The sequence below is a fragment of the Temnothorax longispinosus genome, chromosome 3 (assembly GCF_030848805.1).
Source record: "Temnothorax longispinosus isolate EJ_2023e chromosome 3, Tlon_JGU_v1, whole genome shotgun sequence".
NCBI lineage: Eukaryota > Metazoa > Arthropoda > Insecta > Hymenoptera > Formicidae > Temnothorax > Temnothorax longispinosus.
This window is the reverse complement of record NC_092360.1, coordinates 15362652-15380496: the sequence shown is the minus strand read 5'-3', so window position 1 is coordinate 15380496 and position 17845 is coordinate 15362652. Positions and strand designations below refer to the sequence as shown.

General features: G+C 31.2%; 1 protein-coding gene across 8 annotated transcripts in view; it reads right to left on the bottom strand.

Moving 5' to 3' along the window:
• The window catches only part of LOC139810390 (uncharacterized), a 39906-nt gene extending 22405 nt beyond the window's left edge, over positions 1–17501 (bottom strand). The window contains exons 1-11 of one of the 8 annotated variants that reach the window (XM_071773898.1): positions 17029–17501; positions 16395–16520; positions 16127–16252; positions 10366–10704; positions 4102–4224; positions 3843–3968; positions 3582–3707; positions 3324–3449; positions 3057–3164; positions 2778–2903; positions 1403–1747 (exon numbers count right to left, since the gene is read on the bottom strand). In XM_071773898.1, the coding sequence (XP_071629999.1) occupies positions 1403–1747; positions 2778–2903; positions 3057–3164; positions 3324–3449; positions 3582–3707; positions 3843–3968; positions 4102–4224; positions 10366–10704; positions 16127–16252; positions 16395–16520; positions 17029–17354 (1997 nt within the window). In that variant the 5' untranslated portion in view covers positions 17355–17501. Of the gene's footprint in view, positions 1–1402; positions 1748–2777; positions 2904–3056; positions 3165–3323; positions 3450–3581; positions 3708–3842; positions 3969–4101; positions 6640–10365; positions 10705–16044; positions 16062–16126; positions 16253–16394; positions 16521–17028 lie in introns of those variants that run through there. The other 7 variants (XM_071773897.1, XM_071773894.1, XM_071773899.1 and 4 more) reach the window with 7 other exon arrangements.
• Between the last annotated feature and the right edge of the window lie 344 nt (positions 17502–17845).

Here is a 17845-nt window from a genome sequence, read left to right as displayed (position 1 = left end):
CAAAAAATATTATTAAACTACTAAATAATTTATTTTTGTTATTGTGATAAATATTACCACATGCCTCAGTAGTCGAATTGGTACGCGATACCCTTCACGGAATGAAGGAAGTTCCAGGTACGAATCCTGGCTGAGGTAATATTTTTTGCAATAATTTCTTTATAGTTTTTAGATAATTAAATCGCGTCAATTTAATTGCGGAGAGGTAAGGGTTTTTAATGTTCCAATGATAGCTGTGTTACAAGTCCAAAAAAAAATTGGCGCGCAGTTTATTAAGTTGGAATATATACAGGGTGTCAATTTGAAAACTTTCAGTCGAAATATCTCGAGAATTAGTAACGATATCAAAACACGATTTGGAGAGAATGTAGGGGAGCAAGGGGGACATACTTTGATGAAAAAAAATTTTACCTTGGGTGGAGACATCAAGGTCAAATAAAGGTCAACTCAATTTTTATAAATGGATACATGATTTTTTAAATATCTACGTTTGTAGCCCTTCTCATTACGAGCTCAACGCGTTATGATACAAAGTAGCCGAAGGTTAAATGATCAAATGCAGGCTCATAGTGTTATTGTCTTTGTACATGTTATGAAACATTTTTTGCAAAATAACCTAACATTTCCAGTTGAGTTGCTTCATTCACTAATCTTTGTACAGTTTTGTTCTTCTTTGCTATTAATCCTGTTTCTTCAAATTTTAATATTAATTGGACGTAGGTGTGACTGACATTTTTTTCTAGTTTACTTAAATTAGTAAGTACAGTGAGTGCTAATTTGTACTACAAGCGTTAACATGGTAATTCCGCGTGCCAAACTAAGTCATCATGACACTGCCCATGTCCACGAACATAAACACGAACAGAAATAGCAGTCTAACAACAAGATCCGTTCGATTTCGATTTAGTTTCGATTTAGTAGAGAAGCTGCAGCTGCAAAAGGTGTCTCATAACATTTACAAAAACAATAATACTGTGAGCCTGCATTTGGTCATTTGACCTTCGAAGATTTTTGATCATAGCGCGTTGAGCTCATAATGAGAAGAGTTACAAACGTAGATGTTTAAAAAATTATGTGTCCATTTAAAAATATTAAGTTGACCTTTATTTGACCACGACGCTTCCATCCAAGGTAAAACTTTTTTAATCAAAGTATGTCCTCCTTGCTACCCTATATTCTTTCCAAAACGTGTTTTGGTATCTTTACTAGTTACCGAGATATTCCGACTGTAAGTTTTTAAATTGACACCCCGTATATGGGTTATATACACTGTAATTTATTAATTTTTATATTTGCGCACCATGTACTTTTATTCGCTCAATTTTCTTCAGCTATTAATTGTTCTATCATTACATTTATTTTATAATTTTTAATAATTTATTAATTTTTTGAATGTACTTACTCATCTCGACTCTGGATTTTTGTAGAATGTCTTATTAAATGTTCCCGTAAATATACCATACTTGTTAAGAAAGTAAATGTTTTGCCACAATCTTTACATTTTGCCTTATATTCCGGTAACTCCGAGTAATATTGTTTTAAGACATCAGGTAGTATGTAAGTGTCATTATTGACAGATATTCCATGTTTAATTAATAAGTGTTCTCTGAATATTTGTACGCTGTTTGAATGATGTATCTTAATTTCTTCTTTACAGATCGTGCACTTTACCAGCGAAGGATTATTCAGTTCCTCGAAATAATTCCAAAATTTGCTGCGTTTTCTTCCCCATGTCATTGTAACCGTCCTGTAACACAGATTGTCTGATAAATGTGATGCAGTGAGCGCTTTAAAAAGCGCTTGTAGAATTTCTTACAAAGGTAAAAAAGAGATATGGTTTTTTTATTGGGGCGTATGTTTATATGGATATATAGTTCGAATTTACATAATTCCCAGAGAGATTGCGTATAGATTTACAAAAGTTACATTTTACTAAAAAAGTAAATAACGCCAGTAACCAAGTATATATGTCCGTGTTCTATACAAACTTATTATTGGAGAAATTTTGAAATAATATTTGATGTTATAACTTTATTTGTATTTTTTACTGTAAAAACAATAAAAGTTTGCATCAAGTGAATAGGATAAATTATAATAGTAACATCAGATTTTCTTAGTGAGGTTCTTTTATTACAGTTGTTGAATACGTGTTTTCTTTTTTTAGATCTTTATTATATATTTGTTATGTACTTGTTCTTTTTCAAATAATAATAAAGAAACTATAATAAAGAAACATTATTTAAAAAATCAAAATTTATTAATTTATCTTATCTACTTGATGCAAACTTTGGGGTGCCATTGTTTTTGTAGCAAGAAAAACAATTAAAATTATATAACAAAATTAGATCAAAATTGTTTTCAATACTGATTGTGTATGGAGCACGTATACCTGGCGCATTTTATTAACTTTAAAAAAAAAGTATGTTTTGTACGGATATCACTCCTTTTTTTACAATTACATGGGAATTATAAAAATATAAAACTTTTGATATATTAATTTGCAAATAAAAAACGTGGACAATAAGAAAGCAAAGGTATTTTTCTGCAGTATTTTAACGTTCTGCAGAAGGATTTGTATCATAACACGTTGAACTTGAAATGCTTGCTCTGTATCGAAATGTGTTGAATTATAAATGGAATTATATAAAACTAGATTTTTTGCCCACGCGAAGCGCAGGTTATATAATTAACCATATAAAATATTCTTTGCAGAAAAGTAAATATTTCAATAATAAGATATCATTATATTGTGTGATACAAGCAAAACAAATAATTACCCATCACATGCCCTTGTTTCTTTTCTCGATTGTTTACATGTTTGAGGATCCAAATCAACTGTTTCCTGACTGTGACATTCTGTGGTAGAATTTGTATTATAACCCGTTGAAATTGAAGTGCTTGATCTGCATTGAAATACGGTGCAATTAAAAATAGAAAATATGTAAATAGAAATTATTTAAAATATTAACGTTCTAAATCATTACTTTGCAAAAGAGTAAATATTTAAATATTAATATATCATTATATTGTATGATATAAGCAAAACGAATAACTACTCATTAAGTGCGCCTTTAAATAATTGAATGGGCAAACTAGATGTATCTTGATTTTGGCGTTCTGCAGGAGGATCCATTCTATAATCCGCTAAACTTGAAGTGCTTGATCTGTGTAGAAATGTGGTGTGATTAAAAATAAAGAGAAAAGAGTATACTCAAAAGCTATATAGTTATTTAAAATGTCTGTTGTAAAATGTACTTGTGCAGAAAAGTCAATATTAAACAATTTGAATACTATTAAATTATATAAGCAAAACAAATAATTACTTCTCAAGTATTCCTGCATTTTCTGCCGTTTCTTTAAATGATTGAACGGACAAACCAGGTGATTCTTGGCTTTGACATTCTACAGTAGGTCTCGTATCAAAACCCATTGTAATTGAAGTTCTTGGTCTGCTCATTGAAATGGTGCAATTAGAAATAGAATTATTTAAAATATTGGCGTTATGTATTTATGCAAAGAGATCAATATTTAACTATTTGGGTACCGTTACATTGTATAATATAAAGAAAACGAATAGCTACCTTTCAATTGTGTCCAATGCTATTCTTATTTGTTCAGATAACAGAATGGGCAAACCAGGTGATTCTTGGCTTTGACATTCTGTAGAAGGATTTGTATCATGACCCGTTAAACTTGAAATGCTTGGTCTGCATCGAAATGATGCAATTAGAAATAGAATTATTTAAAATATTAACCTTATAAATTATTCTTTTGAAGAAGAGTAAATATTTCAATAATAAGATTTTATTATATTGTATGATATAAACGAAATAACTAATTACCCATCACGTGCCCTTGTTTCTTTTCTCGATTGTTCACATGTTTGAAGAGCCAAATCAACTGTTTCCTGACTTTGACATTCTGCAGTATGATTCGTATTATAACCAGTTGAAATTGAAGAGCTTGATCTGCATTAAAATACGGAGCAATTAGAAATCGAATTATTTAAAATAAAGTTGTTAATTAATTTTTTGCAAAGAGTAAATATTTAAGTATCAAGATATCATTATGTTGTATAATATAAGCAAAAGAAATAATTACTCATTAAGTGCGCCTGTTTTTTCTGTCGTTTCTTTAAATGCTTGAACCGGCAAACCAGATGTATGTTGACTTTGACGTTCTACAGAAGAATCCATAACACATGTCGAAGTTGAAGTGCTTGGACTGCATAGAAATGTGGCGTAATTAAAAATAGAAAAAGTAATAATTATTAAAATACTACAACTGTACGTAGTACTGCTATTATGTACTTGTTGACGGTAAACCGTCATGAAGTGAAGTTTTGTGAGTGAGAAAGGAAAGGTGGAAGATAAATAGGAGAGGGAGAGGGAAAGGGGGAAGGAGGGAAGAGAGAGAGAGAGAGAGAGAGAGAGAGAGAGAGAGAGAGAGAGAGAGAGAGAGAGAGAGAAAGAGAGAGAGAATATTTTACATCTCAAATTTCTGTAATGCTAATGTCAAACAATTAACGTCTAGACTGATTTTGTTATTAATAGATAAGTGAAACAAGACCGATATGTCCCAGGTAGCAAAGTGATGACGTCAAATGACGTAATAATTGCGCTATCTGGGGTTATACAATCAAGTTAGAGAGAAACGCTATTTTATCATAATTGTTCTACTCCAGCTTTAGTTAGAGACTACTGTTTTAAGTCCATTTGTAACGGTCGTGGCGCGACGCATAGTTTGCTATAATATGGAAATGTACATAAATTCACACAAATAATATTATTAAGTTGCCAAGATCCTGTCGTGACTGTAAACTAAAGAACCGTTGATTGTTGGCTAATAGAAATTTTTATTAATTATTAATTATCTATATATGTAATATGTGGATGGAAGATTTGTGTCGTCCTATATAAATTTTATTAAATAGAGCTTTAATTTGAATACTAAGTGGAACGAACTGGCTAATTAGAGTCAAGAGCTATTTAAGGATGTTCTGGCGCTAACTTTCCAACAAAAATTTAGCTAGTCGTAAAATATGGACAACTAATATTTTTGCAGCAAGAGCTATATTTTTTGCAGCGAGAGCTATAGTTTAGCAATAGTAGCAAAACTTTCTGTTCTCGTTGCAAAAATGTTACTCTCGTTACAAAAAATGTTAGTTATCCATATATTAGGACTTAGCTATAGTAGCTAATCTTTTTTTTCCGTGTGCAATATCTTGAAAATTTAATGTATTGTTTTTATTTATTATACACGTACACGTATGCAAAACCTGAAATCAATTCTCTAACCGGTTTATGAATTATTTTTAACTTTTAATTTTGTATGAGTTTTTATATGGAATGGCAGCATCTCATTTATGTAAACAAAATTATAAGGCAGCACCATTGGCAATATTCTGAAACTTTGTGAGTAAATAAAATACTGAGCAACATTTCTAAAAAAGTTGATATTAATTCACTAACGTGTTCTCAAGTTATTAATGAAAAAGCAATGTAAAATTTCGAAAATAGGTTATGATACACAGGGCTAGAAAAGTAAATATTATGTCAATAACATTTTCTCACACATCTTATGCGTTTTTAAGTATTATCCAATGTCTGTATACATAAAATATTACTAATATACGTAACGTTTTGTCGTTCCTTACAATTTGTTTCAGATAAAATTTACGTCTAAAAGTTTTTTTTACTGACAGTCACAAAATTTGCAAAATGTGCAAATATATTAATTTGTAGTGCCAAATATCATATTAATTAGCATTATTTAAATCCTTTACACGATACAAGCACATATCATGTACTTAACTCACAAAAGCATATATATAGAATTTCAACCAATTTTAAATTGAAATAACTTTTTGTCTGGGATTATAGTATTTTATAGTATAGCCAGAACAACCTTAATTTGAATACTTATAAGAACTATATGGGCGGCATTCATAATCGGATCTTATTTCAAAGCCGTCTTAAGTAATGTTTTAAGATGCTAATTTTCATTGGCTGGACGCCGGAGTATTGAGACTACCTTTGACCGGATTTAAGACGATCTTAAATATAAGATCTGACTATGAATACCAGCCTACGTATAAATAATACATTTTATATATCTGCCTCGGCCTCGATTGTAATAATAAGGGAAACCAGGGACAAACGTAACATTTTGCTCATTTGAATTGATGTCTTCAATTTGCTTGTTTGTATATAAACTCTTTTTTTTCATAAGGAAAACACGTACATTCTTTGCTTACATTATAGTATTGATGAAATATATCCATATCTTGTAATTCAGTAGAAAAATCAAATTTTATGAAGATTTGTTACTGTTATTCCTATCCCTAGAGTTGTAACAGCAGAGCTCAGAGTTGATTTGTAATATCTCTATCTCTATCTCTATCTCTACTATTGTATAAAGGGGAAAAGTTTGTAGCATTGTTCGGGGTAATCTTAGAAACTACTGAATCGATTTCAAAAATTTTTACACCGGTGGATAGCTTATGTCTTTCTGAGGGACATAGGCTATGTGCCATTGTGCTACAACCTAATTTGAAAAAAAATCGGAATATCTAAAATTTTAAATTTTTTGAAAGAATCGTACTTAATGACTTTTTTGTTTAGATTTTCTTAATCAACCAAATCTTAAAGTATTATATATGAAATAAGGGTAGAAAAAACTGAGGAATATAATAGAATTCAAAAAATTGCTAATAATAAAGGAGTTACCGATTTCTGTCTTAAAAAATCTATATGATTGCTCTGATTTCCGCAATTTTTTTTTATGGATAGAGTATATTAAAAGTAGATTGGTATTGAATTTGGCGAGAATCGGTGAAAGGGTTTCCGATTTTTGCCTTACCGATTTCTAATTTTTGTCTTACCGATTTCTGCATAAAAAGTATATAAGTTATACATGTATTTAGTGAGAATCGGTAAAAGGGTTTCCGATTTTTGACTTACTGATTTCTAATTTTTGCCTTACCGATTTCTGCTTGAAAAGTGTATAAGTTATACATGTAATTTTATATAGAGTATCATTAAAGGAAGGTTAGTATTGAATTTGGCGATAACCGGTAAAAAAGGGTTCTTTTTAAATAAAATTTGGAATTTTTTTAGAAATCCGCCAATTTGGAGATATTGGGCTATAATTCTATTATATTCTTCAGTCTTTTCTACCTCTATTTCATATATTTTCCAACGTATCGTGATAAATTATCAAAATGACATAAATATGTGAAACCAGCAGCTTATAATGACAAGAGAGTGAATTAATAGCAGGTCAGATTAGTAATTCCACAAACAGTTTTTATGGAAAATCAATACATCAAACTTCGTACTGATTGTATTGATTTTCTCAGTATATGAGAAACGTCATTTGTCGGCGACACGCTTTACATGAATGCTTTGCATTTCACTTTTTAAGTGAAAAATTGAGGTTCTGTGTACATCGCGAGCGAGCAATCTCAAAATTCCCGAAAAAACGCCCGGATAAATCAAGGGATGATGGCGCTGATCGGTAAGTAAAATATCAGAAAAGCGGAAATGACTCAATAGTGTGAAACTCGAGTAGAAAAAGACCGGTTACGACCTGTTTAATTCATGAAAACATTTATGCGGTCCGATTTGAAAGTAGAAGCATTTAGATTACATTCATCCCACGTTACTTTTGTCCCTAGTTTCCTTTACTAATGTCAAACAACAAATTACTAATCTAAATTTTTGAATTGCCTATATCTATGATGCATAAAAGAACGTGGAAACAGGCGATTCAAATTTATTTAAGTTAGAGTAGAATGGAGCAAAAGTACACACACTTAGTTTTTAATTCCATATATCTATCGTTGAGATATAGCTAGAGTCTTGAAATTTGAACTGTAAAATCTTCAAACATTTTTTTTTTTCAAAATTTACTAGGGCTTATGTTTATATTTTGAATACATTCCATGTAATAAGCTTTTCTTGAACTGATTGCAAAAACGCACTTTTGCCCCACCGGTGAGGCAAAAGTTCGCATGCAGTAGGGCAAAAGTGTGCAATGCAGGTATATTTGTTTTCGTGTAAATTAGGTTATTGACAATACCTAGTTAATTCGTAAACTGTCATGACTGAGTAGCGCCATATGACAGCCGATTCGACTGAATAGCGTTAAAACTATTAGTATTTTCGATTTGTTAACTCGACCCGACTCGGGTCAGATCGAAAGTTCAGTTTGAAACTCGATGACTCTAAACTATCATGGTAGAAAGCATTTCTTAACTTCTGTCACATATTCTTATAGTCCAGTCAAAATACGGAAAAAAGGGGAGGTACCTAGAAAAAATTGCAACACAAGGTTTTATTACGTCATTAAGTTCAGAAAAATATACTGAACAACATATTCAAATTCCGCCATTTTCCGCTATCCCTAAGTATGTTTTTTATTAACAATTTATAAACAAATTCGTTTTTCTCCACAAATACGATGAATTTTGAAATTTTTGTAGAAATCAAAGTTGTAGAACAGACAAATATCTACAAAAAATGTTCTTATAAATTTTTTGAAATATCTTATATTATTTGAGATATTTGCAACAAGAGCTACTAGGCTACGCGCGGAGCGGAGCGGAGAGTTCTAACAAGCACACGGCAGTCTCTACCGGTCGCTGCTAGTTCTCTAGGTTCTACAAGGAACTTGAGTTGGTTCTCGATACTAGTATATGTGTCTATGTATACACACATATATATATATAGGACAATCCACGTCACTTTTACCCTCCTCTGTCCAAAATTGGTATGGATGGATTTGAATGACTAAGGGCGGAAAATGTTCGTCTTGAAAAGAGCTTTCGAAAGGCGTGTGGCATATATGCGCAATTCAACATGGCGTCATGTACTTGAATCTGAAATTTTGAATTTATCCCTTTAAGCAGCCATAACTATGACGCGATGTTGATATGCCACACGCCTTTCAAAAGCTCTTTTCAAGACGAACATTTTTCGCCCTTAGTCATTAAAATCTGTCCATACCAATTTTGGACAGAGGGGGGTACAAGTGACGTGGATTATCCCATATATGTATATGTATATATGTGTGTGTGTGTGTGTGTGTGTGTGTGTGTGTGTGTGTGTGTGTGTGTGTGTGTGTGTGTGTGTGTGTGTGTGCGTGCGTGTGTGTGTGTGTGTGTGTGTGTGTGTGTGTGTGTGTGTGTGTGTGTGTGTGTGTGTACATAGACACATATACTAGTATAGAGAACCAACTCAAGTTCCTTGTAGAACCTAGAGAACTAGCAGCGACCAGTAGAGACTGCCGTGTGCTTGTTAGAACTTTCCGCTCCGCTCCGCGCGTAGCCTAGTAGCTCTTGTTGTAAATATCTCAAATAATATAAGATATTTCAAAAAATTCATAAGAACATTTTTTGTAGATATTTGTTTGTTCTACAACTTTGATTTCTACAAAAAATTCAAAATTCATCGTATTTGTGGAGAAAAACAAATTTGTTTATAAATTGTTAATAAAAAACATACTTAAGGATAGCGGAAAATGGCGGAATTTGAATATGTTGTTCAGTATATTTTTCTGAACACAATGACGTAATAATACCTTGTGTTGCAATTTTTTCTAGGTCTAATCGTATTTTGACTGAACTATTAGCATTATCATATTTTATTATCATTTTTCCGAACTTTTAATCTGATTCGAGTCGGGTTGAGTCAACAAATCGAAAACGCTAAGTTTCATTTTTCAGCTTTCTGATATAATATTTTGATTTCTTCCAATTGGGAATTGAGAATTGAGAATTGAGAATTCGGAATTGGGAATTGGGAATTGAGGATTAAGAATTGAAAATTGAGAATTGAGAAGTGAGAATTGAGAAGTGAGAATTAAAAATGGAGTTTAGAGTTACTTAATAGTTTAATTTATAGTCAGATTTTTAAGATTCTTGGTGAAATAATTAGTCATGATTTAATTCTTAATAGAAGGAAGAGGTGATATCTGTTTGTCGTAATTAGATTTCTTTTATATAAAGGATAGAGGGAATAAAAAATCGGGTTTGAATAACAGATACTAATACTTCTAAAATAAATAATAAATATTTATAATTAAAATATTGAGAATTGGGAATTGTGTAAAAAAATACCTGCACTGCGCACTTTTATCGGTCGCGCACTTTTACCCCACTCTACTCTATGTGTAAAATAATTAAAAAATTATTATTCCTACAATTTGAGAAGCACATTTTATGATCAAAATTGCAAATAAATATTATATGGATGCCCTAATAAAACTTTTGTCCGTTCAATTTTTTTTAGCTATTGATTGTTTCATCATTACATTCATTTTATAATTTTTAGTAATTTAATAATCTTTTGAATGTACACTTACTCATCTTGACTCTGGATTCTTGTGGAATGTCTTTCTAAATGTTGTCGTAAAGGTGCTATATTTGTTAAAAAAGACAATGTTTTGCAACAATCTATACATTTTGCCTTATACCCCGGTAATTCCAAGTAATATTGCCTCAAGTCATCAGGTAGTTTGAAAGTATCATCCTTGAGAAATATTCCATGTCTTTTTAATAAGTGTACTCTCATTATTTTTGTGCGTCTTGTTGGAGGATTAGGTGTCTTAATTTTTTTTTTACACATTGTGCACTTTACCAGCGAAGGTTTCAATCCCTTGAAATAATCCCACAACTTTCTGCGTTTTCCTTTTGGTGCCGTCCTGTAATACAGATTGTTTGATACTAAATGTGATACAATTATCGCCTTAATAAGCAAAAAGAGACATGGTTTATTAAGTGGAATGTACGTTTATGTGGATAGTTCAAATTTACCAGATTGCGTACAGATCTTCAAACTTACTTTTTTCCAAGAAAGATAAAAAAACGCGCCAAATATACGTGTACCATACAAAATTTTTATTAAAAGTATTTAAATTTTATTTGATCTTTTAATTTTATTTGTATTTTTTACTACGTAAACAACGATGTCAGAAGGTTTCCGCTTAGTAAATATGATGAATTAGTAACTTTTTTTTTATTAATGATGTTTAATGATTATACTTGTTGTGTACCTGTTCTATTTTAGAACGAATAGACAATTTCTTTTGTCCCTTTTGGAGACTTTATAGACTTTAGAGAGAAAATGAGACTATATAAACTATCAAATGACAACTTATTTATTACTCTACGATTATTATTTTCAAAAATATAACAAAAAAACAAAAATCGTAACCCCTTTATTATTAGCACGTTTGCATTTTTTTTTTTTAATGCGATATTTCGACGTATTAGAACATAAGAAACACATTGGCATCGAAAACTACGCAACCGGTTTAAAAAAAGTCGGTATTGAAAAATTAACCCCACCACCACTATTCTCGGAAAATTCTACCTCTGTTTCATATATAATTCTTGAAAATTCGGTTTATTAACAAACGAGTAGTTTGCGGAAAACGTTGCAAGAAAAAAATCGGTAACCTTTTTTGGAGACTTTATAGACTTTAGAGAGAAAATGAGATTATATAAGCTATCAAATAACAACTTATTTATTACGATTATTATTTTCGAAAATATAACAAAAAACTACACAACCGGTTTAAAAAAAATCGGTATCAAAAAATTAACCCTACCACCGCCATTCCCGGAAAATTCTACCCCTGTTTCATATATAACTCTTTAAAATTCGGTCTATTAACAAATGAGTAGTTCGCGGAAAACGTTGCAAGAAAACGTTGCAAGAAAAAACTTTCTATCGCTACTATATCTAAACGGTAAGAAATAAAGAGTTCGGACTTGTTTTATCATAAATGGGACTTCTTACGCTTTAAAATGAGATGTCAATTATTACTCTACGATTATTAGTTTCAAAGATCTAAACGTTCAAAGTGTGACATGTTTTCGTTGCATCGTCGCGTTGCATCGTGCACCCGATATTACCCCCCTTACCGCGGAGAAAGACGTAGTTCTACGTAAAAAAAAATTACTAATTTATCTTATTTACTTGATGCAAACTTTGGGGTACCATTGTTTTTATAGCAAGAAAAACAATTAAAATTATATAACAAAATTAGATCAAAATTTTTGACGTAGAACTACGCCTTTGTCAACAGTAAGGAGGGGGTAAATTCAGGCACAGATGCAACGGAAACATGTCACACTTTGAACGTCTATATCTTCGAAACTAATAATCGTAGAGTAATAAATAAGGTGCCATTCGATAGCTTATATAGTCCCATTTTCTCTCTAAAGTCTATAAAGTCTCCAAAAGGGGCTACCAATTTCTATCTTAACAAATCTCCATGATTGCTTTAATTTTTGTTATGCAACGAAAACATGTCACACTTTGAACGTTTATATCTTTGAAACTAATAATTGTAGAGTAATAAATAAGGTGTCATTTGATAGCTTATATAGTCCCATTTTTTCTCTAAAGTCTATAAAGTTTCCAAAAGGGGTTACCGATTTCTATCTTAGCAAATCTTCATGATTGCTCTAATTTTTGTTATATCTTCGAAACTAATAATCGTAGAGTAATAAATAAGGTGTCATTCGATAGCTTATATAGTCCCATTTTTTCTCTAAAATCTGTAAACTCTCCAAAAGAAGTTACCGATTTCTATCTTAACAAATCTCCATGATTGCTCTAATTTTTGTTATATCTTCGAAACTAATAATTGTAGAGTAATAAATAAGATGTCATTCGATAGTTTATAGAGTCCCATTTTCTCTCTAAAGTCTCTAAAGTCTCCAAAAAAGATTACCGATTTCTATCTTAACAAATCTCTATGATTGCTCTAATTTCCGTAAATTTTGTGATATTAAGCTGAAATTTATTTTTATGGATAGAGTGTCATTAAAGAAAGGTTGGTATTGAATTGGGTGATGATTGGTGAAGGGGTTACCCCGATTTTTGTTTTAACAAATCTCCGTGTTTGTTTTGTGATATTAAGCTGAATTTTTTGATGGATAGAGATGATCATTAAAGGAAGGTTGATATTGAATTTGGCGTCAACCGTTGAAGAGGTTACCGATTTATGTCTAAAAAAAATGTAAAGTTATACATGTAATCTTGTATGGAATATCGTTAAAGGAAGGTTGGCATTGATTATGGCGAAAATCGGGAAAAGGGTTACCAATTTCTGCAAGAAATTTATACTTAACACTGGGAGGATCTTGTATTGACATGAATTTGTCGTCAATCCGGGGATATCGATTTGTGCCTAAATAGATTATGTTATACATGCATTCTTATATAGAGCATAGAGCATAGAGCATCATTAAAGGAAGATTGGTATAATATTGAATTTGGCGAAGATCATTGAAGGAGTAACCGATTTTTGCTTTAAAAGAAGTGTGTAAGTTATACATGTAATTGTATATAGAGTATTATTAAAGAAAGGTTGGTATTGAATTTGGCTAAGATCGTTGAAGGAGTAACCAATTTTTTATTTAAAAAAGTATAAGTTATATATGTAATCTTATATAGAGCATCATTAAAGGAAGGTTGATATTAAATTTTCTGATGATCTGAAAAGAGGTTACCGATTTCTGCTTTTAAAACTATAAAAAATTTGTCAATATAATAAATAAAACGTGCAAATTAGAAATTTGCACATTGCTCCCTCATATTTTTACTTCGCATGTAAAGTTTCCTCTATGAGGAAACCAATCTATGATAGGCTAATAATTTTGAAAAATTTCTCTTACAGGAAACTTTATGAGGGAAAAAAATGGTTAGGAAGCAAGTTTTAGATAAAAATTTAGAAATGCCGCAAAAATAAAGAGAAAATTATTATATATGTATGTGTATGTGTACTTATATGTGTATATATTCAAACGTATCGCTCTTTGAATGATTATATTTATAAGTTGCTGGTTTCACATATTATATGTCAATTTGATAATCTGTCAATATATACACAATATGTTGTAGAGAAAACATTAATAAATAAATATTAATATACACATGTATTAAAATTTATATCTAAATATTAAACGTAAAGAAATGGAAGAATATACTAGTGAAAGAATATACTAGTGTTTATCGACAGTAAGTAGGGGATAAATCTAGGAGCACAGATGCAACGAAAACATGTCACACTTTGAACGTTTATATCTTTGAAATTAATAATTGTAGAGTAATAAATAAAGTGTCATTCGATAACTTATAGAGTCCCATTTTCTCTCTAAAGTCTCTAAAGTCTCTAAAAAGAATTACCGATTTCTATCTTAACAAATCTCTATAATTGCCCTAATTTCCGTAAATTTTATGACATTGAACTGAATTTTTTGATGGATAAATTATCATGAAAGGAAGGTTGGTATTGAATTTGTCGTCGATAGGGGATACCGATTTATGCCTAAATAGAGTATAAGTTATACATGTATTCTTATATAGAGCATCATTAAAAGAAGGTTGGTATTGAATTTTCTGATGATCTGGGAAGAAGTTACCGATTTCTGCTTTAAAAGTGTATGAAGTTTTCTACTTCTATTCCATATACAATTTTTATTATAAATTTACAAATATAATAAAAAAAGTGTTCAATTTAGAAATTTGCAGATTGCTTCCTCAATTTGGTCAATTTTTCATAGATAAAACTTTATGAGCAATATGTACTTATATGTATACATGTACATGTATGTGTATATGTGTATACATATATTCAAACGTATCACTCTTTATTTCCATCTCATAAATGATTATATCTATAAGTTGCTGGTTTCACATATTTTATGTGAATTTGATAATCTGTCAATATATATGATACGTTGGACTGTCAATACTCGAACATCGATATCCTCAAAAGTGACGAATTGTATTAAACAGGAAATCATTTCGTCATATGAGTCAGGAAACAATAATACAGGAAAAAGATATAAAGGATTAAGAGATCGTGAGAGTAAGAAAAACGAGGAAACCTGGTAGAAGTCCACCATATTTTTCATTTAAAAAGCTTCCTATATGAAAAAGCCTAAGGTAAAATTATAAAAAGATTATATATTTGGGAAAGAAAACGGGCACAGTAACAACTGTGCCGCAAACAACAACGTAGAACTACGTCAACTGTAACTATTTCATGTTAAGAGGATCCTGCAGTGATAGACGAACTTCCTCGATGTCGATAATGTCAACCTTTCTAATTTTGTTTTTTCTATATCTGTCTTTGTCTAACGAAATGACATCTGTCCTTTTTTCGATTGCTCGCCATCTCTCGCAAGATCCGGCAACTACTGTTGCTGCTCTTCTTGTCATTTTGCATCCGTATTTGCATTACTAAAATAATTTTTCGATGGATCTTTTTTTGTACGCATTGAATCTTACTTCTACTTGCACGGTATTATTCCTACATGTTTTCCCAAGGGCAGATGATAAACATTATGTATGTATAAACTGCAGAATTTTTGTTTTAAGCAAATATTGTCGTCAGGTGACAGCTGTGTATGTGCCCAAATAAGTAATATTTTTAATTTTTTGATGTTTTTGATATAAAATCGCGTTTGCTACCCTAGATTTTTGTGCGTACTTTAATTCTGTAAAAGATTTTTGCAATTCTATAAAACCAATTAAAAAATCCATCGAAAAACGATAATGTCGGTAAATCATACGGCTGCAGGATCCCCTTAAAGTATTCAACGAAGGAAAGTAGACGTAGGGTTACGTCAACTGTCTTTCGATGAATACTATAACATGAAATAGTGACAGTTGATGTAGCCCTACCTCTACTTTCCTTCGTTGAATGAAATAATGACAGTTGACGTAGTTCTACGTTGTTATTTTTTTCAATAAAGATTGTGTATGGAGTGTGTATACCTGGCGCACTTTATTAACTTTTTTTTTAAGTATGTTTTGTACGGATATCACTCCTTTTTTACAATTACATGGAAACCATGAAAATGTAAAACCTTTGATATATTAATTTGCAAATAAAAAACGCTGACAATAAGGAAGTAAAGGTATTGTTCTGCAGAATGATTTGTATCATAACACGTCGAACTCGAAAAGCTTGTTCTGCATCGAAATGTGTTGAATTAGAAATGGAATTATATAAAATATTAACCTTATAAATTATTCTTTGCAGAAAAGTAAATTTTTCAATAATGAGATATCATTATATTGTGTGATACAAGCAAAACAATTACCCATCACATGCCCTTGTTTCTTTTCTCGATTGTTTACATGTTTGAGGATCTAAATCAACTGTTTCCTGACTGTAACATTCTGCGGTAGAATTCGTATTATAACCCGTTAAAATTGAAGTGCTTGATCTGCATTGAAATACACGGTGCAATTAGAAATAAAATTATTTAAAATATTAATATTATAAATTATTCTTTTTGCAGAAGAGTAAGTATTTCAAGAGTAAGATATATCATTATATTGTATAATATAAACAAAACAAATAATTACCTAACACGTGCCCTTGTTTCTTTTTTCAATTGCTTACATGATTGAAGAGTCAAATCAACTGTTTCCTGATTTCGATGTTCTGCATTGGGATCTATATCGTAACTCGTTGAACTTGAAGTGCTGGGTCTGCATTGGAAAACGGTGCAATTAGAAACAGAATTATGTAAAATACTAACGTCGTAAATTTTACTCTCTTGTAAAAGAGTAAAAAAATAAATATCAAGATATCATTGTATTGTATGATATAAGAAAAACAAATAATTACTCATTAAGTGCGCCTGTTTTTTCTGTTGTTTCTTTAAATAATTGAACGGGCAAACTAGATGTATCTTGACTTTAACGTTATTAAGGTTAAAGAAAAAATAGTTGAGTTTGAGTTGAAGAAAAAATATGTGTAGTGTGCAAAAAATATTATTAAGTTACTAAGTCCCAAGCTCAGACTGTAAATGGCTTATTCAATATTTATATAGAATAAAATTATTATTATTATTATTATGATTTAAGAGGCCCTTTTATGATCAAAATATTATGCCCCGATAAAAACTTGTACTCGCGCTTTTCTTTAGCTGTTGATCGTTCTATTGCATTTATTTTATAGTCTAGTATTTTAATAATTTTTTGAATGTGTACTTACTCATCTCGACTCTCGACTTTTGTGCAATGTCTTCTTAAATGTACTCGTAAATTTCCAACATTTGTTAACATAGACATTGTTTTATCACAATCATTACATTTTGCCTTATGTCTCGGTAACTCTGAGTAATATTGCCTCAAGTCGGCAGGTAGTGTGTCATTATCGAGAAATATTCCATGTTTCTTTAAATGTGCTCTCAATATTGTTGTGCGGCTTGTTGGATGCGGTATCTTAATTTCTTTTTTACAGGTCGTGCACTTTACCAGCTTAGATTTCAATTCCTCGAAATAATTCCACAACTTACTATGTCTTCTTTTTGGTATCATTATAATTATCCTGTTATACAAATTGTCTGATACTAAATATGATACAGTGATCGCCACAACAATAAGCGTTTGCAAAACGCTTTTACGGTGTAAACTAAACCATAGAACTATAATATATACTATACTGGAACGTGAACTCCCTTGCTAGCATCCGGTCCTCGAGAAAAAAAAGACGGATTGCTTTGCGACTAGAGTCCTTTGCGACCGTTCTTTCTCTGTTTAGCAGACTTTTGATTGGTCAATGGTATTCAGTTGTTGTCGTGAAGTACAGCAGAGGAGCGTTCACGAATTACGCTTAGGCACACCTAGGGGTGCGTTCAGAAATTACGCCTAGGGATAATTACCTAGGTAACTCTAATACTATAGTATATGTGACGTAAACTGTAGCTTTTCAGCGAGAAATGACCCATCGAATCGACGCCTAATCCAGCCGCCATATTCCTGGTAGCTGGATAAAAGGACCCCGCACAAAAACCTATGGAAATAGGTTC